We start from the raw sequence: 20,535 nt of genomic DNA, 5'->3' as shown, positions 1-20,535 counted from the left end.
CCACCCGCCTGAAACTACGCTTAATGTTGAGCCTGACTTTTCAGAGCAAACTTTTTCTTAGATAAATCAGTTCACTCTCTGTTTCAGTTGTCAGATGTGAGCGAACAGCTGGCCAGAGTGAACAATGTTCTCAAGACTGACCTCAGCAACATAGTTCAAAAGGTGGGTCCACATCATGACTCTCTGTAATGTCCTCCAGGTGGCACTGCATCCCAAGATAATTTGTCTAGCTGCTCTTTGAGTCTCCTGCTTCACTGAGTTCTTTTTACACTGCATTTTTAAAAGTTTGTTATTTCAGTTTTGTATCAGCTGTGTACAATGCTGATCAATCAGTTGCCTGCACAGTAAGGTTTTCAGGTGTAGGCAACTATGTATCAGAGTGACTCAACAGTCTGAATTTCTTGTTTATCTCACCCCTTACAGGGATATTTGTCATTTAATGACACCCCCTACTTGGTGAAGACACAGACACAGAATATTGTTGCAAGTAAGTGCTGGATCTTTATCCCCACATCATTCTACGATACAGGTCTTCCTTTAAAAAGACTGTTTCCTCCATATTCCACCATGTGATTTTTGTTTTTCCAAGATGAATAGATGAATCTTCTTCTATGCATGTTTCTATCTTACCACTTTTATATGTTAAAATGTTTCTCTATAGACAGTGAGTTATAATGATACGTAATCTCCATTTAAATATATATTGCTTGAATATATTCACAATTGCTGGTTGATCGATTGGTGGAAGATTGGTTGAAGACTGTACATATATGCTACTGTATATATTTACCATTATCTCTATAATTAGGGTTGACAGTTGTACCATGTACAACATGTACCATGGTACTTCAGTCCTCCGCCAGCTAGAGGTCACAATAGCCTCCTTGTCAACCTCCTTCTCAAACAATTATCCCATTTGCACCACCTCAATAATCTAAGTTGATAAAGTGATTGCCACTATTTAAGCACAGACAATGATTGATGGTGATGTTTACAAGCAGTGCAAGTTAAATTAATTTTGATTACTTACTACCGTGGACATGCTGCAGTATTTTGAAATGTTATACAGCGGTATGATGAGGTTTTGTTAGAAGCAGTAGGACATGACCACATTAAACATGAGAGCACATATAACATTTAACTTCAAACTAACAAATGATTCAACTAATTATCTAATCATGGTCTTCAATCAAACCCTTTAGTAGAATCAGATGTTTTCGTGCTGGGCTAAAACACCCCTACTTTATATGGATGAATTTTTCATTTTACTGCTATGACACTCAATCCTGGTCCTGGGGAGCCACAGATTCTGCTGATTTCTGTCTTTTCTTAAGATCAGTGACCAGTTCAGAACCAGGAAACCAGGTGACCTGAGTTAACTGTGTAATCCACTGCTTAATTGATCAATTGCTGTGCTACGCAAGTGCTGAGTAACAACTAAAGCCAGCAGACACTGCGGCTCTCCAGGACCAGGAGTGAGGACCACTGGCTCAAAGACTCGCTTTTCATAGCATTTATACTTCTATCCATGTTCACTTTCCTTCCTGACTCTCCCCATATTAGAAACTTGTATGAATAGTCACTTAAATATGCTTTTGAATAGCCTATGGGGACCCCTTGAGGATAATCATTGAAATTCAAGTTTAAATCTCTGCTGGGTACATGGTGGAGACTGGTGGTCCTACCTATAGTATAATAATTTCATCGTTTATCCATCTTAATGTGTTGTATTTATTCACGGTATGTTGTTGTGGTGCAGGTGGAATATGTGCAGGTGAGGTAACAGCTCTCGGCTAGGCCTCAGGCTGGTTTGTTCCCTTTAAATATAAGCCAGCTTCTCTCATTGGATTGTACACCTTCGGAAATAAAATAAAAATATTTTTTTTGCCTAAATAAAATATCCACCCCACGTAGCATGAGCCATGTCACTCACTTCCCCTAGTGTTCAGGTATCCCAGCAACCTGCTGTCCATTTCCCTCCTGTGCAGAGGTCAGAAACATGCTGGATGATCTCGGCTCCAACATCACCAGCTTCTCTAAGACATTCCCCGTGGAAGACTCCCTCTCCAACTTCATTAAGTACATCAGTCACACCCAGTCGAAGATCGAGGACTACTACCCGCAGATTGACCAGATAGACTTCTACAGGTACAAGCAACGCATTCAGTCTTCCTTTTTTATCACTATCTGACACAATGTGGGCTCAAATGTGCAATCTTCATTAACTATAAGAGAACCCATTTTTATAGCATGGATATGAAGCTCTGCTTCTGAAGAGCCACAGGGTCCACCATGTTTTGTTGTTATTCAGCATTTAATTGATCAAATATACAGTCAATTGCTTGCTGATTTTATGGGGAAAATAGAACCTTTAGATCCTGTGGCTCTCAAGGACCAGGGTTACCCAGACCCGTTTTACTGTATTATTATATATATATATATATATATTTTTTTTTTTGGTGGTGTTGAATATTAGTTTGAAACTCACAGTACTGCTCTGGTGCTGCCTCCTGTAGGTGGATCTCCTGCATTGCACTCTGCTGCATGGTGGTGCTCATCTTGGCCTTCAACTTCCTGGGTCTGTTCTGCGGAATTACCGGCTATGACAAACACGCCTCCCCCACCACCCGCGGCTGCATCTCCAACACTGGCGGGAACCTGCTTATGGCGTGAGTAACTTGACGTTAATTAATTGATTTAAATATTCATTTTTGTTCATGCTTGACATGTGTATAATTCCAAAATGAATTCCTTCATTTTGTAAGGAATTGTGTTGATATAAAATGTATATTCTATTCTATGTAACATAATATATGTTTCATCAATCAATTTATTTGCATATCGTACCTGCTTAACAAGAGCAAATTTCAATTTTCCACTTAAAATAGTATGTTATAAGTTTTGCATATTTTTCTTTGGACTGGATCAATAAGCATGTTAGTCATGTGAGCATGAATCTTTTCCTTTGTGTCTCAGGGGCGTGGGATTCAGTTTCATCTTCTCCTGGGTGCTGATGGGTGTGGTGGTCGCCACCTTTGTTGTCGGGGGCAACCTGGAGAAGCTGGTCTGTGAGCCCTATGAGACTAAGCAGCTGTATGAGGCAAGTTGGGGGCGGGGGGTCAAAGCACACTCTGTATTTGGGTCGGGGTGCCAGTGTCTGTTTAAAAGTACTGCATAGGACCCCCCCAGTGTTTTTTAATATCATAAATCAATATTAGTAATTAGTAATTATTGTGCATATGTGATTTTGTCTATTAGAACCTCTTTTATTCCAGGAAGGGACTAGCCTTTCAAATACACAATATAATGCATGACATGCAGTATGTCGGAATGAGAATGTTAAAATTGCACCACGCAAAAAAATGACATACATAAAGAACATCTGCAAAATCTGAATGAATTACAGTTTGAGTGAAGATATATAAATTATTCATGGGTTCACACTGTGTGCAATCAGGTCTTGAGTTTTTAAATGTGTTTTAAAAATCTTATTGATATACTTCTAGTCTGTTGTGATAATGAAACTATTTCTTTTGCTCTAAAATTATGTTATTCTGCCAAACTCAAGCTTCGGTCTGGTCTATTTTTATGCTGTTCTTGAGGCAAGCACCTCGATGGTTGCACTTATTTGATTGTAGCTTTGTCTGTTTCAAGCTTTTCTGTGTTTCAAGTTGCTTTGGCTACAAGCATCTGCCAAATGACTCACTTGCCAAATCATAAATTGAATAGCACACAATCACAAGGCCCTCCTTGTGTTGAATGAGCAATTGTTTCTAACCAGATGAAAATTATTGTAGATAGCAACAAGTTTTTTGAATAATTAATCTAGAATGTTTGAAAAGTGCCTTTTGCTCAACCATCTCAGTAATCTGTGACCACTCAAGTGTATTTTGCATATATCTAAAGTCACACCCACGCCCACACTGTTATCTGCTGTTACATCTACCATCAGTCCACAGCGTAGCCTGCCTGGCTTGGACTAAGGCTTGTATTCTTTGCTGCATTATCTTCTTTGGCAAACGTTTAGCCATTCTCATTATTGTGTGGGCAGTTTATGATTTTGTTATATAACTGGCTAATATGAGATGGCCAAGATAAACAGTTTCCGTTTCGCTTCAACACACCTACGCAGAAAAAATGTCCAGTGTTAATTTAACTCTAAAAGAGCAGATACGAGTAAAATTGGGACCATATGTACTCTGTAAGAGTTGATTTAACACTTGAACATTTTACTGCATAGCAGCTTAACCTGTGCCATTTCCTTTATTAGTTCTCTACCACTTGCTAGTTCTAGCTCCTCCGTCTTGTAGGACACATTAACACCACCTTGTTATTTTTTGTATTTAACACCAGATGTTGCTGGGTGACCAGTGCATTAATCTTTCAAGATCAGTTTGGAGAGCTTTTGCTTTAAACTTCCTGTGTGTGGTTGTTGCTTAAATTACCTTCATTTAAAAACGCCTGTGGGCATTTTAAAGATATGCAGTTGTTTGAAGTGCGGTATTATTCAACCATGCCAAACATAATTAATAGTTTTTTCCTCTACTGCTTCCAGATCTGTAGTGCCCTATGGCTGTGGGAATCATTTTTCTGCAGGAGATTGCTTTTGAAATGCAAAACTCAAACCAAAATCATGTGTGTGCGTGTTTTTTTTTTTCCAGGAAGATCGCACTCACAGATTAATTTGAGCATATTTCTCAAAGGATTGTGCTATTATTTCGCCTGATTAAATCATAGAAGCATTGGATCTGACTGCTCATAATGTATTATTGCACTGTTAAAACTGGAAACTATGTAATGCAGATAACCGCAATGCCTTTTATGACTGATGAGCAGCCAGTTCTGCTTTATGGCCCTCATGTGTGGTGTAAAAAGCACCATACGCTATAAGAATCTGAAATGAAATGAAAATAAACATCACTTGCAGGAATGTTCACGTGTTAACAGACTTTTGCTCCTGAATGACAAGCAGTTTCATCTTGAAACAGGTTGTGGACACTCCATACCTGGTGAATCCTGCCTGGAAGAATTTTATTCCTGGCTTCCTTTACCAAAAGCCTGAGATTGACCTGACTGCAGGAAACCTATACAGGTAAACTTAGATTGGACCAGGAAGTCATAATGCTGCTATGGATACTATTTTTGCCGAAGTCTAAAGTTCAGGGATTTGAGTGTCAGGCAAGGCAGTGGCTTTATGGCTGCAGTCGTGTGAATACAGAATTTACTGACTGGGCAAACTAAGCATCTTTCAGTTCCCAGAACATTGCACACTAGGTGGCAGCAATAGAGCTCAAACACAAAAGCCTGAAGGTGTGTGTTTTCCGAAGCGTCCTCTGTTGCGTTTTTACGGACGTCTTCTTCTTTTGCCTTTCTTTTGTTTTCGCAGAAGCTGCAAAGACAACCAAGGCATTTACTCCGCTCTGCACCTGGACAGCATGTTCAACGTAACGGCCTTCTTGAGCTCTAGCGTGGTGAGTGCTGGAGTCCGGCGCGCTTTGAGATCACGTTACAGAACGCGTTGTCTGCGCGCTGCGCATACGTGCAGCTCTGTTCAGAGCCATGCTTCGCTGCCCGGCGCATACAGACTGCCCAGTGTACATGTGCCGCTCGCATGCGCGTGTTTGGGCGTGTCGCTTTTAAAGCTGTTACACGATATTCGCATGCGCAAACAACTACTCTCACATTCCTTGATGGCAGGAGGTTAAATATGCACACGCACTGTATACCACTAATATATGCACACAGTGTACAGTACATCTTTTTGACTGGTAAATACTTCAGCCCACTACCCTTGCTGTCTAATTCACCTTTTAAAAGAGATTTACAACAATCATTTTTGGGGTTTTTTGATATTATTTCAGTTTTATTGTATGTTTTCAATTTGCCCAGTTTTTGCATGCAATGAAAGAGAGTTTACATATTTACAACTTTTTTCTGACAGCCTGTTAACTGTGATAGCTGGTATTGGTGAATTTAGGGGTTCAAAGCAAGAATATAAATTTCAAGTACCATAACCCCTAAGAACCTTGTACAGCCACATTTATTCATCCAGAGGTTTGGCACGTTTATATTACCTCAGTACACTTCAATGAATTGTGTTTAATCTTATTTGGAACTTTTTTCCTATGGAGCATGTACTCTACGTCCATTGTGCTCAATTAAAGCACACCTAAAGCTAGCTAGGAAGCTGTGAAGTTTATAAGGTATAAAGTTAACAATGTAAGATTAACACAACCTTACTTGAAGTGTATTTTCTTGCTTTAGATCATGAACCCACAAATACCCCTGTCTCAGCCATTGTAAAGCTGGCTGGTTGTCAGAAACTGCTATTTTAAAAAAAGAAACTGCTATTCAAATGTATCGTTGGACTGGAGAGAAGAACAATCCTGATTAACAGTCAGCTGTACTGTAAATGACTGATAGTTTGTCGCAATATCATGCTTGCTTGCTGTATTTTTTGTTTTTTTGGATAGAGCTGATGAGCTAGCTAATGGTGCTTCAATGCATCTATCTGCTGGCTGTCTTGGACTTAGAAGCTCACAAAAAAGCGAATTAAACAGAAATGAATGCATGTAGCCTGCATATATAATCAAAGCAGTGTTTCTCTAATCAATGTGACGCTGGATTTCCTTGTGGAAAAGGCCTTGCGAAGACGCTGCTAAGCCGTACACCTTTTTTCAGGCCCAATTTGTTCCAGCTTCCTGCTGGTTTTCCTCCTTGCGGTTCAGTTCATGTTTTAGCCATGTGTCTGAATGCAGTGACATGCGAAGCCATTGGTGCCCTGCTCACACACCAGGTTCTCACACCCTTTGTGTTCACTGGGGTGGGAGGGGGGGAGCCGCAGAGCCATGCCAACGGGAAGGATTAGTTCTGCTCTCCCGGTTAGCAGAGGGAACACAGCTAAGAAACACACTACTGTCCCCTTACTCTCGAGTGTGAGCTTACAGTTTGACGGGGAGAAAAGGCCTGCCTTTTCAAACCACTCCAGAGAGCGCATACTTTGTATTGATGAGCGAGGTTGCCCTGGCGGCTAAGATACTTATTGTGAATCTTAGGTGGCCACACGCAAATTTCTTTCGGGCACCCCCTTGGCAACCTGTTAACTTGAGGCCCCACAAAAGGAATCCACTATCCACATTACACATGTTTTTTATCAGTTCTGTTTCCAGCAGTTATTAAAGGGTTTTTGAGAGCAGCTGTTTAAATTTGTGACTCCTTTGATTATTTGGCATGATTACACGTCATTATGCATTACCACCCAGTTCCCATTTATTTTCATATTTAACATTCAGTTTAATCTCTGGATACAATATACTACTGTAGCTGTAGCTTGTGGCCGGAATAGTTGTTTGTACTTGGGAAACCCTCAGGAACAGTCGTCTGGAAGTTTGTGTTGAAATTTGATGACTGCATTCATAAGGATTGGCCCTGACGGGCACCCGTATGTGTTCAATGGCATCCTGATCCCCCGTGGTTCTCGGTTGTAAAATGTCTACTTGATTGGTGTTTTCCAGTACACCGATGACGTGTCGGGCACTATCAACAATGTCAGAGTGGACCTGAGCAGCATTGTCCTATTGGAGTCTGAGGGGAGACACAACCTCATCCAGTTCAGCAACACGGGGGTCAACGAGATAAACTACTCCTTCTACCTGGAAGAGGTGCTCACCGTTCGGGGATTGCTCACCATGCCCAACACACTGTCTACCATGACTGTCACTTGTAAAGGCAGCACCTGACTACTGAAGCTCACTCTTCCATTCAAATATGAGTACTCTTATCCTGTTTAAGGATAATGGATCAGTTGTGCTTTATAATGCAAGGAATGCATTTTGCTGTAGCTGTCCAACTTTGCATTGCCTGTGTCATGGAAGCATCATGCCGTTCAGCTAACTGCAACTGAAAAACAGGCATTAATGCTGCAGAAGTAGTTACTAGCTAATCCTCTGAATCACACAGATGTGAGTGTGGAACGAGCAATTGTGTTTCTGGTGGGTAGGGTGTGTTCGTGTATGCGTTCATGTGTGCGACAACTGCATTCATGTTTGTGTGAGTGAAATGTTCTGTGCTGTGCTTGTGTCATGTCTTTTTTTTCCTCATCTCCAGGTCAACAAAGGTGCAACAATGGTGGACCTGTTATCATTTTCCAATGAGTTGGAAGCCCAGATTGACAAACTGGTGAGTTAAATTTGATTTACATATTACATACAAACTAACTAAATCGCATTGCAGATCTACTTACACTATTCCTATGTTTCAGTGTATATGGCATATAGGTTAATGTGTTTTATTCTTTATTTGCACTTAAAGGACAGAGTATATACTTCCTTATCTTGTAAAAGCTGGCTATAAATCTGTGCTATTGCTAGTGGGTGATGGGGTCTCTGGAAACATTTTCACTGGGCTGGCAGGCTTTTAGATTCAGTGGCGGAATAAGCCCCCTATTCATCAAGAAATGTTTCAGGAAACACATCAGTGGACATCCAGCATGTGCTGAAGACAGTTGGGTCAATTTAAAATGCAGGGGCACAGATTGTCAAACCGATAACAGGCTAGGTTCAGGCTCCAGAGCAGCTTCCATGTTAAGCTGTGTGATGAGGGCTAGAGATTGAGTAGTGTGCTCTGGAGGTACAGTATAGTAATTTAGCTTGTGTTTAGGGTGTTAAGAGACTGAGGGTGAAATAGTTTAGGCGTGTGATTGTGGGGTGGAGTAGTTGTGTTCTGTGGCTGGTTAAATTGGGGCTAAAATGACAGTCATCTGATTGTGGCATAAAGTGGCTGGGGTGTGGTTGGGTCAGGGCTGGCATCGAGAGGTTGAAGTGTATGGTTGGCTGAAGGTGGAATAGAATACCTATGTGTGTGATTGGGTAATGGGGAGATACAATAGTTAAGATGTTTGATTGGGTAATGTTGGGACAGAATAGCTAAGCTATGTGGTTGGGTACGGGGGAGATAGAATAGCTAAGGTATGTGATTGAGTAATGGTGGGATAGAATAGCTAAGGTATGTGCTTGGGTAATGGTGGGATAGAATAGCTAAGGTATGTGATTGGGTACGGTGGGAGATAGAATAGCTAAGGTATGTGATTGGGTGATGGTGGGATAGAATAGCTAAGGTATGTGATTGGGTACGAGGGGAGATAGAATAGCTAAGGTATGTGATTGGGTAAGGGGAGGTAGAACAGCTAAGGTGTATGATTGGGCAAACAGGAGATAGAATAGCTAAAATGTGTGATTGGGAGGTGGGTAGAGATGCTAAGGTGTATGACAGGGCAATAACGTGGCCTATCCTTCTTTGACTGGCAGAAGCGAGGAGCCCTGGAAAGTGCCCTGAGGGGACACGTCAGCAGCATTCGGCAGATCCATAGCCAGCTGGTGGTCCCGATGGAGCAGTCCATGGTAACGAACATTTCTCCTGATCGATATCGGACAGAACTATCCGACCATGGCTAGATCAGGAGGAGCATCAACAGAGCTTAGCACTTTTGACCGTGCTGGGGGGTCTAGATAAATCTCTCTGCTCCGAGGTTACACGCCTGTGGAATTTATCAACTCCTTGCCAGCCAATAGGGCTGTTTTGACCCCATAACTGTCTGTGCAATGTCTGAAACGGTGTAGGATCTCTCGGATCGAAAGCATGTAAACTCACCTAATGCCCACTTTTATGCAGCACTGATACTTAGATAATTAGCCCTTCAGTAATGAGCCTGAATTCAATCAATAGTTGAATTTAATTTGTCTTTCCCTTTGACTCTATTAAATGTAAACATTTTATTCTACACAAACACAGTTTGGTGAGTTAGTAATCAGCAAAGTGAATATATTAATGTACTTTATTTTATTTAGTTAAATTCACACGTCATCAGTTGCATCAAGGTACAGATTGCCAGAATTAGCTAAACAGCTAATCAATACAATTCATTTTATGCAATATTTAAAATGTCAGCATAGAAAAGTAATGATAGAACAACATCAAGATTTATGAAAGCAGGTGATATTACTTATAAAGATGATATATTACGTTGTGCAGCAAGAATGATTTGCTTTTAACCAGGTTTTGAGCTTATTTAAATACGAAATTTTGTTTGTTTAAAAAACTAAGGCTTGCATTTATTTATTGTTAGGGATGAATATTGATTGAATCTAGGCCGTACCCTGATTTTCAAACAGGCTTCTTGGTGTTTAAAAATCTTGTGGAAGGGCATTATGTACAGTAAATAAATGCTGTGCATCCACACAGATAGTTTCAGCTGTTTATTTTTAATGGGAAGTGGAATATTTTTAATTTTATGTATAATGAGCTCCATAATGTTTGGGACAAGGAGGTACAATTTTTTATTTTTAATCAAGTATTTATCATAAGCATTTATGTGGTTAAAGAGCACATTCTCAGGTTTTATTCATTCATTTTTATGCACTTTGGTTTCATCATGTAGAAATTACGGCACTTTTCATACATAGCTGCCCATTTTTGGGCACCATAATATTTTAGACATATTTTGGAACAGGTGAATTACTTGGCCAGGCAAGAACTTTCCAGTTTTTGGCTTGGAAAAACTTTTTTGTTGCTTTAGCATTATGTTTAGGATCACTGTCTTGCTGTAGGATGAAATGCTGTCCAATGAGTTTGCTTGAACTTCAGCAGATAAGGTACATTTCAGAATTAATTCTGCTGCTGCTATCAGCAGTTACATTATCAATGAAGAGAAGTGAGCCAGTACCTGTGACAGCCATACATGACCAAACCATAACACCCCACCATGATTCACAGATGTAGGGGCGGGGGTGATTTGAATCTTGCCGTCACACTGATGTTTGATTGCAAAGCAAAAATTGTAGAGAACAGAGCCAAATCAAGAAGAAAATATGTCTTTGAACATTATGGGGCTCACTGTAGGTACAAAAGCACTTTCTATCACAAATTTTGATGTTTCTGTATTGGTTAAACATGCCTGCTACTACGACTCAGAATTTGGGACCTTCGGCGATAGAAGTCTGTCTTATGTTTTTCTCTTTCAACTTTTCTGACTCTCTCATCTTCATTTTAAAATGGCTGGGAAGAAATATGTTAGAGCAAGGGTAAGCATGCATGTCCGGTGTCCATGTGCTCGTAAAATCTAAATGTCTTTTTTAAGTGTACTTTTTCTCCAAAGCTTGGATCTCTGTAAATCTCACAGGGAACATTTCACTGTGGGTGGTGTGTTTCATCTTGTCCATGAAGCTCCTGGAGGCCGTAGCATGTATTCACTGTCACATAAAAGACAAAAGAGCAGCATCCTGTGCCACTCTTTAAAAGGCACCTTTGGGCTCTATGAGAAAATAAAACTCTGGGAAAATGTTTGGTTGGACATGTTGTGTCATCAAAAATCAGTTTTGAAAGGGCCATTTGCTTGATGTGTGTTGATGCCCAAACAACTTTCATCTAAAAATACATATTCCAGAATACTTCAATCTGATTTCCGGCTAATGTTACATGTTAATCTATTGTTGAAAATGACTGATAATCTTTTTCAGAGAACCGGTCCTAGGTGCTCTTTGAAGCCCAGTGTTGAAGGTGGAATATATTTCCGCTCGTGTTCATAATGAAAACCAGGCATGCTCCAGCAGAACAGCATGTTCAGTTTCGTTTAATTGGGTCTCTGGGGTCCTGGATGTTCCCACTTGATTGTGGCCAACACTAATCAATACCATGAATGAGTCAGTGTGGCACTCTATGTTGGGCAGTGACTGGAATTTAAACATCCTAAACCGGCCCGGCGAAAGCCTTGTTATGTAATACATGCTCTGGGCCCCGAGTTATCAGAGATGGAAACAGCACTCAGAATGCATATCAGCTTGAGCCAGTCCAGGTCCGAGCCTACCGGACAAGCAGCTTCTACTCAGCGCAGCAACCTGAAAAGCTATAATGGCCCAGACTGCAATGCATTTTGAGTACTCATTCCATCCCTAAAGTCATTGTGTTGTACCTTTCCTGCCTTGTCGCTCATTATGTGTTTGGATCATGTTGTCTTCATGCACATTATTTTTCCCTTTCTAGAGCACTTTGAATCAGAGTGCCCTGCTGCTGCAGAAGACAGTCTCTGACCTCCCTGTAAGTAAATCATCATCCAATTGTACTTTATGAACTGCTATAAGATAGAAACAATGCTTCTTCACACACAGTGCTTACTCATCTGTCATTGGTCCAGAAGTCTCACCTGAGGTGCCTAGACCTAGAGTGTGAACTGTGTGTGGAAGGAAATGTAACTCACCTTTACACAGAAATACAATAAAACTAACTACAGCTTTTATTGGACTATAAATATGTGTGTGTGTGTTTTAAAATTTGTTTTTGAAGGTAGGTTTATGGTTTAATTGGTGTCTTTATGCACTCCAGTTCCAAGTACTCCGTCACAGCATTGGCACATTGGTTGTGTCATTGAGTCATTTCTACACTTTCTCTATTTTGCTATCGTCTAGAACTCAATCAACAATGTCCTTAACGCCATTGATGCAGCACAGTTCCTCATTGCCCAAAACGCAACATACGTCGTCAAAAAGGTAACAGGCTCTGGTCTGGTATCAAATCACACGCTGATTCATTATGATACTGCTAGTCACTGTAGAGTTCAGGACGGCTGATGGCTATGTTGTTCTCTGCTTCTGCAGGAGACTGACACGTACAGGCAGAGTATTGTGGACTACTTCAAACAATACACAGACTGGGTGAAGACCTCTGTGAGTATATAGCATTAGCCCCATTCAGTTCTATGTGCATTCGTATGCATTTCACCATTTATTTATTTTATCTCTTTTTTTGTACATTTGTATTTACTGCTTTTGTTGCTCTGTTGCCTCTTGAAGACCACATTGAGGAACATTACACTAACTGAATGTCTTTTAAGCATTAGCAGATAGCTTGATTGCATCTATATGTGTGGGTGCGTGTGCGTGTGCATGTGCGTGTGCATGTGTGTGTGTGTGTGTGTTCGTGTATATGGTATATTTTGTTGCAATCTGGGATTGCTTTGCAGCTGGAAATGGAAGTGGCAACCTGCAAGCCCTTGAGCAACATCGTGGACACCGTGGAGATTGTGGCCTGCAGCTTCATAGTGGATTCACTGGTGAGAAATAAAGGCTCTTTTCAATCCTGCACGTGTGGTGTGGGCTGGGGCTTTGGGGCTCGCTTGTGTTAGTACAGTATGTTCAGGACTGTACTCAGCACATTCGACCTCCGCGGCCAAACAGGTTTCTCACTGTTTTCTGGGCCGAGGCCCAGGAATGAGGTGCCGGAAGTCGGGGGCTGTTTTTCGAGGTGGGGGCCGAGCAGTGATGGCTGACGTGCGCTGAAAGCGCTGTGGGGGTTTCGGGCGGAGGGCGAGGGATGCGTATCGGGGGGGGGGGGGGGGGGGGGGGCGGCTGGGGATGAACGGGCCCCTGAACGTCAACAGAGCGCAGTGTGTTAGCCTTGGCCGCAGCGCTGAGCAGCGGGGTACGCCGAGTCATCAAGAGAGTCAAAGCCGGATTACATAAAACGGGCACATCCATCTTTCATCTGCATGGGGCCTTGTTACCGAGACTTTTAAATGGCAGGAAGTGCCACGCCGCTAATTAGCTGGGACAAATGACCCGCTGCTTCAGTCTGCAGGTTACAAAACAACATAATTGTCCTTGACTTTTAGCAGGAAGTCCGCGAGACTGTCGAACCAAACTCACATTAAAGGGCCCGGGCTATTTATGGTCCAGGGGGCATGAGTACCGTGTGAAATAATGTGTTCCAGTCTTCGCCGATAATTTAGACCCGCAAGACTTACTCCGAAGGTCAAGGTGTCACCGCTGTGTCTGACAGTGGTAGAAACCCTGAATGAAACTAGTGTGAATCAGTATGAGACCCCTTTCTGCTTACAGTAGGTGTTGATTTGCCCTCCGGCGGTCCATTGACCAGGTGGGCGATACACAGAAGTCTTCTCAACCTTAGTTAAATAAATTTCGCTTGACGACAGACGCGTCACTGACTTAACAGCTGACTGTTTGACTTTTCTTTTTTCCCCGTAAAGTAAATATTCCCTCTGTGTGATTCAGAACACGTTCTGGTTCGGCCTGGGCTGCTGCGCCATATTTCTCATCCCGAGCGTGATACTGTCCGTCAAGTTGGCCAAATTCTACCGCCGAATGGACACGGAAGACGTCTACGACGAGTAAGTGTCCCCTTCGGGCCGTTTCGAGATTTCACGAAACACTAAATGACGGTGCGCACCTACAGTAAAAACAGTATAAGGACTATGAGCACCTAGACCCCTACTGAAGCTGCTTCTGCTTTGCTTTCCTCTTACCGGCATCTCTCTTTACCTTCTTGCCTTTTCCCCCTCTTTGTATATCTCTTCTGCTGTAGACCAGTAGTAATCTGTATCTCTTCTCTCTCCCCGCAGTTCCTCCGTCTCGGGAACGTGGCACTTTACTTTGTGATAACCATTTCTACTGTTTCCATTCCCCTCATTCTTTCATTTCAGCCTCTCGTTTCGCACTTTGCACTTTACGAAAAAAAGTAAATAAACGGCAGAAAGGGAAAATGTGCTCGCTTCTACCCGTTCGCCGCTTTCCCGCACGGTTTTGTTTGGCCAACTTTTAAGGTTTGAGAACCAAGACCGGGCGCGCATTTCAGTCAGAACCTCGTCACAAAGTGTCTTGACAAGACGAGAGAGCTCGCTGTCGGAAAGCTGGCGGTTCTCTGCAAAACCTTTGGTGCATTTGGTACGAAAACCCTGATGTTAACCCTTTTGCGTGTTTGTGTTCCCCTAGCATTGAAACAATACCCATGAAAACGTAAGATATATTTTTTTCCCCTCCAGTTGTCCTTCATTTCCTCTTCTTGAATGCCTCTTCATTAATTTAACTGCATTTTTAATCTGGGCTTCATAAATGAACTAAAACTAGGGTGCTTATTTTGCACATGTCGTTAAAAGCTTCTTTGATGCTTGGTTTGGCTGTACGCTTTGTAATAAATCTTTGGTGAAGGGTCTGGCTTTTCTTGTGCTATAACTCTTATGGGCTGAAAAAACTGTCCCTTGTAAAAAACCTAAGGGCTCTTATAAATCTAGCCTATAAAAGCGAAACTTTATAATAGTGTATGTATTGTTAATTTGTATTATAATATGCTCATATTTGTACTTGATCTTTTTTTGTACATATCTAAATATTTGTACAGCATTATAGTTGGATTGTACCCATAGATGTTTTCCAATCCTCATTGTTGTTTTTTGACCACACGCCATGTCTTTCACTCATTTTTCATTACATTTTTTTCATATGTAATGTTCTGTTACAGTATGGAAATTGGTAATAATGGTTATCATAATGAACGGTTACAAGGTATCCCAAACCCTGTAATGACAAGGTAAAGTCCCTACGGAAGTATTTAATTGCATGCGTATTTTGGATGCGGTGGTGGCTTGGGGCGTTCCAGTGGAGGGGGTAATTTGGAGGAAATAATGAGGTCTGGGGAGGCGGCATGCTGAGTGGGAGTGGGCGGGGCCGGGTGTGGCCAGGTGGGAGGTCGCGGCGGACCAGGGTGCACATCTGGATTCGGGGCCCCCCCGGAGGTGACCGCCGTTCTGTTTCCGCTCCGGCGCGGAAACGTTAATCGCGGTATCGGCAAAGGGACGCGATCCGCATGGCTTTGCCGTTTGAGGGTGCGGTGCCATTAACCCCTCGCGCTCCGTGCACAATGCTTGCATTCAAACCCACATTCAAACTCTTGCATCTCTGGCTGCCAGAGAGAGAGAGAGACTCTGCCATTTGTGCCATTTTCAATTGCGCCATTTTGCATGGATTATGTCACGCATGCGTGCATGTGAGCTTGAGATTACCATTCACGTGTATAGACTTTAATAATTAGATGTGTTCTCCGCACTGCATGTCCCCCCTTAGAGAGATGACTCACACTCCTGAAATGGTTATGCAACAGAGTTCCATTGCTGAGAGCAAATTACCCATAATGCACATCAGGTATCGTACTCTATAGCCTTTGCACACATGTGAAAGGACAATAATATTTTTCCCCGTACTGTAATGTATAATTATCTTGAGCCAGCAGTCTTTGGCTCGTGTTGTACTCTAGGATTAATGGTTTAATTAGGTGACTAAATAAATGCACCAGAAGGGCTGCATTACAGGTATTGATTTGATATAAATATTTAAAATGTAACTGTCACTAGGGATCAAATGCAATTTTCCATTTTCCTTCAGCCTAAATAACTACATTCACAAAATGGCAACTTGATAAACTGAATTCAGTCTGACTAGTGTGATTGGAAATAGGATATAATATATTATTATAATTAGAAGACAAATTAGTATTTTGGAAACGCTCTCTTGTACTGCAGCCACAACATTATTCATTTAGGATGGGACATCGCTAGGATGATGCAGTATAATATTTTAAAACTGCCTGACTGGCAGAAAATTTAGTCATAACTCAGCTATTGGCCTTTATCACTGTTTGACTCTATGTAATTTTAGGGGAAGTTGAGTTGTAGCTCACACAGCAATATTAAAATGGAAAATATATTAATGTTCAGGAACTTCAGAGCATTTCCACATTTTCTTTGCATTAATTCATTCCCATTCATCAACTTAATATACCATCTGTGCAATGCATTACTGAGCTATCTTACCGAATAAAAGTGAGTGGCCTCAGCCAATGACGAACTCTGTGTGCGGCATAACTGATGCTTGCACTTTTTCCTTTTGTTAACTGGAAAGTGGGAGGGGTTTGTGAACCGGAGACTGGATACCTGTGACAGGGCCTGTTTTTTGCACCAATAGCATCCCTTCCTATGACACTGTGACTCGGTTCCCACGGGCCTCGGCTCCGCCCAGGCATGCAGACTGGTGAGAGAGTGCGGTGGTTTACCGGGTCCAGCAAGGTACTTACGGAAGAATCAAGACCGGACATCTCTCTCTCTCTCTCTCTCTCTCTCTCTCTCTCTCTCTCTCTCCCTCCCTCATATATATTTTTTTCTTTCTGTCTCTCTGGTGCATTGGACCATGGGAGCCCTGGGTTTCAATGCTCATCGTTTTATCAAGAAAAAACTCATCATCTCTTTGTCTTAACTGTTCTGTGACTTCTTCTTGAACATCACTGCTCTCTCCATTTCCTGGGAGACCTGTTCACCTATTCTACAGATTTTAAAAATGCATCCTTTTCTCTTCTAGTAGACATTAAACATGTGACATTGACATTCCACCTGTGTATTAGTGAAAATTGCTCTATAAGTGTGGTATCCACTGTTGTTTCAGAATCACTAGAAGCAACAATAGCCATAAATGGCAAGCTCGAGGTCTGACATAACAGCACATGTAATACAAGGCATACCTGGGATTTGGGTGCCCACTGGGACAACTGGTAGTGAATGTTAGACTATTTTTCCTGAGACAGAGCTACGTAGCACCTTAGTCATCCTGCTATCCCTTTTCCGACCACCCCATTGCCTCATATATTCTGCTCCCCCGTCCATGCGGCCTGTATACAACACTGCTACTCAAACATAGTACAGTACTCAATCCAAATGTATTCATACATATATTCATACATACTAGACCTCTTAAAAAAGATACGTTTCACCTTATTTGAATCATATTCACCTTTATTTGGAGAAATAGCATACGGTAAGAACGGTGTAAATGAAAGATCTTTAAAACCATTCCTAATCTTTGCCAATCCATGCCTTTTTTGCAGTGCTATTGATACCTGGAACTGAATCCCCCTTGCCTTGGTAAGTTTAGTATTGTATTTCTTAGTATAACATGAAAGCTATTTTGTTGCACATAGCACATTTTTCTAATGCCTGTTCCATTGATTCAATGTACCATATGCTTATTTTACCAAACCGTACACTTTTCCTTGAACTTTTCCAGAAAATTATGAATGACATGTAACTGCTAAATAGTGCTTTTAAGGTGAATTACCTCAGCCTATTAATGACATTGTTTTGTTTTGTACTTTTTTTATCAGGATATCTAGTTCCTGTATAACAGGCAAAATGAAGCAGAAAAATGAATTCCTTACACCGGAGGAAGGTCCATGGTTTTGGACAAAATCTAATTTGCCTGGATCCACCTTCTCCTGGTTGTCCTTTTTCCCCCCTTCTCTTCCAACTCACAAGTTCAGCCACACCCAAACAAATGTGCCACTCCTGAGAAGATACTGGTTACAGCACCTGTAATGGAGTGGTCTTAAAAAGCTCACAGAGCCTTCACTGATATCAAACAAGGCCAACCCCGAGTTTCATCCAATTCATCCTGTCCTTCAGCACAGCCTCCTGAGGCAACTGTGACTGAATTCCTGCTGTCGCTCCCTGACTCAAAATGAGTGAATATGCCAGACAAAACTGTACATTTTGTACACGTTCAAAAAACTATGTGTTTTATATCTATTTTTTTTGTTAATTTTATTTTTTTTTTTAACTATGTCCCATGCGTTCATTCTTTTACTTGTGTGTGAATATCATAGCGGTTGGAAGGCAGCTGTAGCACTGCTATAGTTTCTCACGGTCTCTGGGTTTCGCAGTGAGGTGTCTGGTGGCTTCTCACCGCCACAAACACGGCCATTGCGCTGAGTTTAAGCAGACAAGGAGTTCTCTGGTGTTTTTTTTAAAAAGTGGGATGGAAAAATATGAGAGGAATTGAATATCTTTGTGAACGTGCTGGAAAAAATGTGTCAAGGTGTGGAAACTGTCCATGTGGGGACCAAGCATGCTGATAAACGATGATTTACTGACTGCTGCCTTTTGAATATGTGTATATCACTCTGAATGAGTTCACCTTGAGGTCACGGAGAGTATTTCCTGCCATTGCACGATTAATATATCTGTAATTTCCTTGAAATAAAATGGCAGGGAATTATCCTTCCGTGTTTTAAGTTTACTACTCCACAGATTGAATTTGTAGATAGGTAAATAAAGCACTCCTAGTTATGTAATAATGAATGATATCTCAGAACTATGAGGTTTACTAACAGGTGATGAGCCATGCTTGTGGTCATAGTCAAAGTCACAGATAAGAAAGAGAACTGCTGTTAAAAAGCCAAAACATATTTTTCCCGTAGAGCTCAGGTATTCGTCATTCAACTAGGTGCTCAGAATAACACAATAAAATGCATAATACACATCTATCTCTTTTTTAAGTAAACACCATAGGAATTAGGCAGGGTTGAAACTATAAATGAGGCTAATGTATCAGAGGACTAATTGTATCTGACAGACGTGTCATGTTTAAAAACCTTTGGAAGAAACGGGGCTGTGTTTAACACCCAGCTGTTCCTGAACTACACAAGTCACACAAATAAATCCAGACATTTTTTTTTTTCAAACACATGATTTTTTCAGTGTCTTGTGTTTTTAATTTCTTTGTTCGTGCTGCTTCTGGTAGAGAGATCTTCTGCTGAACCTTAAGAAATGTAATATATGCCATAAACTATTACACTGAGTACTGAAAATAAGTACTAGAATATTATCTTGTCACTTTTACAATTTTCACACACCACTGGTGCTTCGGAGTAATTTTGGAAGTGGTTATGAAGTAGCTCAAAGCATGGGTGTGTTTATGGCTACTGCTGGAATTTTCTGTCATACATCATAAGAAAATACTGTATAAACTGTGAATAAAGATTTCATTTCAGTGAGTCACGCTGCAATTAACTTTTTTTACAAGCAATATCTTTGCTGTTTGAAAGGACTTGTTTCTGCAGTGCTTTGGTGCACATTGACAATGTATATTCTGTGAAATCTGCCTAGAAATGAATGAAAGTGGCAATTCAACCTACAGTAGTCTAATTATTAAGAACTTTTGTGTACAAGTGCATAATGCATTACTATGCCCAGCAGAACAAGCAAGTATCTCTGAAGTGCTTGAATGGATCATTTTTTATTTCATTTTCATTTTCAAAGAAGACGACATACAAATACAACGAGGAGGCATACAGTACAATAAAGAGGACTCACAATCACTTTGTAATGTATCTAATCCAAACTTCAGAAATAATATATATATATATATATATCATGAGAAACCGAGGTGCACTGTGATTGGACAACACAACAGATGCAGTGGGAAGCAATGTGCAGTATCTGTTCTGAGCTTTTTAAGTAATGAACAGACAACAGTAATTTGAATAACAATAAAATGTACAGACTCGAGATATGTGGAAAATTTAATTTTTGTTAAATTACTTATTTGTGCATTCATGAGCTCTTCCTTAACATGGCATCTGGTTTAAACTCTAAACCCCTTATTTCACATCAGAATATGAAATTGTATACATTAGGCAAAGCATTTTTAATAAGTATCTATATGCTACTTGTTTATTTGTTTTCATGGGAAACATCATTGAGAGCAAGTACTGAGACTGTAGTAAAAATCTCATCTCTTCAAGGGCATATTCAAATATTCTATTCAAAATGTCAGTTATCCATGTCTTGTTTAAAACATAGGTGTTAAGAAAATGTTTTTGGATATTTTTTATTGGGACAGGGGTGGCATGTTGCATCTGTTGGAAGCT

At 41.0% G+C, this 20,535-nt stretch overlaps 1 protein-coding gene across 13 annotated transcripts in view; it reads left to right on the top strand.

Moving 5' to 3' along the window:
• prom1a (prominin 1a) overlaps positions 1 to 19,660 on the top strand; it is a 58,271-nt gene extending 38,611 nt beyond the window's left edge. For 2 of the 13 annotated variants that reach the window (XM_035425595.1, XM_035425598.1), the window contains 21 exons: positions 88 to 162; positions 424 to 487; positions 1,989 to 2,148; positions 2,517 to 2,669; positions 2,977 to 3,100; positions 4,989 to 5,092; positions 5,387 to 5,471; positions 7,515 to 7,661; positions 8,107 to 8,178; positions 9,306 to 9,398; positions 11,052 to 11,078; positions 12,037 to 12,090; positions 12,459 to 12,539; positions 12,648 to 12,716; positions 13,013 to 13,102; positions 14,061 to 14,176; positions 14,778 to 14,801; positions 15,304 to 15,372; positions 16,803 to 16,903; positions 17,716 to 17,752; positions 17,992 to 19,660. In XM_035425595.1, the coding sequence (XP_035281486.1) occupies positions 88 to 162; positions 424 to 487; positions 1,989 to 2,148; positions 2,517 to 2,669; positions 2,977 to 3,100; positions 4,989 to 5,092; positions 5,387 to 5,471; positions 7,515 to 7,661; positions 8,107 to 8,178; positions 9,306 to 9,398; positions 11,052 to 11,078; positions 12,037 to 12,090; positions 12,459 to 12,539; positions 12,648 to 12,716; positions 13,013 to 13,102; positions 14,061 to 14,176; positions 14,778 to 14,801; positions 15,304 to 15,372; positions 16,803 to 16,872 (1,677 nt within the window). In that variant the 3' untranslated portion in view covers positions 16,873 to 16,903; positions 17,716 to 17,752; positions 17,992 to 19,660. Of the gene's footprint in view, positions 1 to 87; positions 163 to 423; positions 488 to 1,988; positions 2,149 to 2,516; positions 2,670 to 2,976; positions 3,101 to 4,988; positions 5,093 to 5,386; positions 5,472 to 7,514; positions 7,662 to 8,106; positions 8,179 to 9,305; positions 9,399 to 11,051; positions 11,079 to 12,036; positions 12,091 to 12,458; positions 12,540 to 12,647; positions 12,717 to 13,012; positions 13,103 to 14,060; positions 14,181 to 14,407; positions 14,517 to 14,777; positions 14,802 to 15,303; positions 15,373 to 16,802; positions 16,904 to 17,715; positions 17,753 to 17,991 lie in introns of those variants that run through there. The other 11 variants (XM_035425599.1, XM_035425600.1, XM_035425597.1 and 8 more) reach the window with 10 other exon arrangements.
• The last annotated feature ends 875 nt before the right edge of the window (positions 19,661 to 20,535 follow it).

This window comes from Anguilla anguilla, chromosome 7 (assembly GCF_013347855.1).
Source record: "Anguilla anguilla isolate fAngAng1 chromosome 7, fAngAng1.pri, whole genome shotgun sequence".
NCBI lineage: Eukaryota > Metazoa > Chordata > Actinopteri > Anguilliformes > Anguillidae > Anguilla > Anguilla anguilla.
Note: the sequence above shows the minus strand (reverse complement) of the source record. Positions and strands in the feature narration are given on the sequence as shown.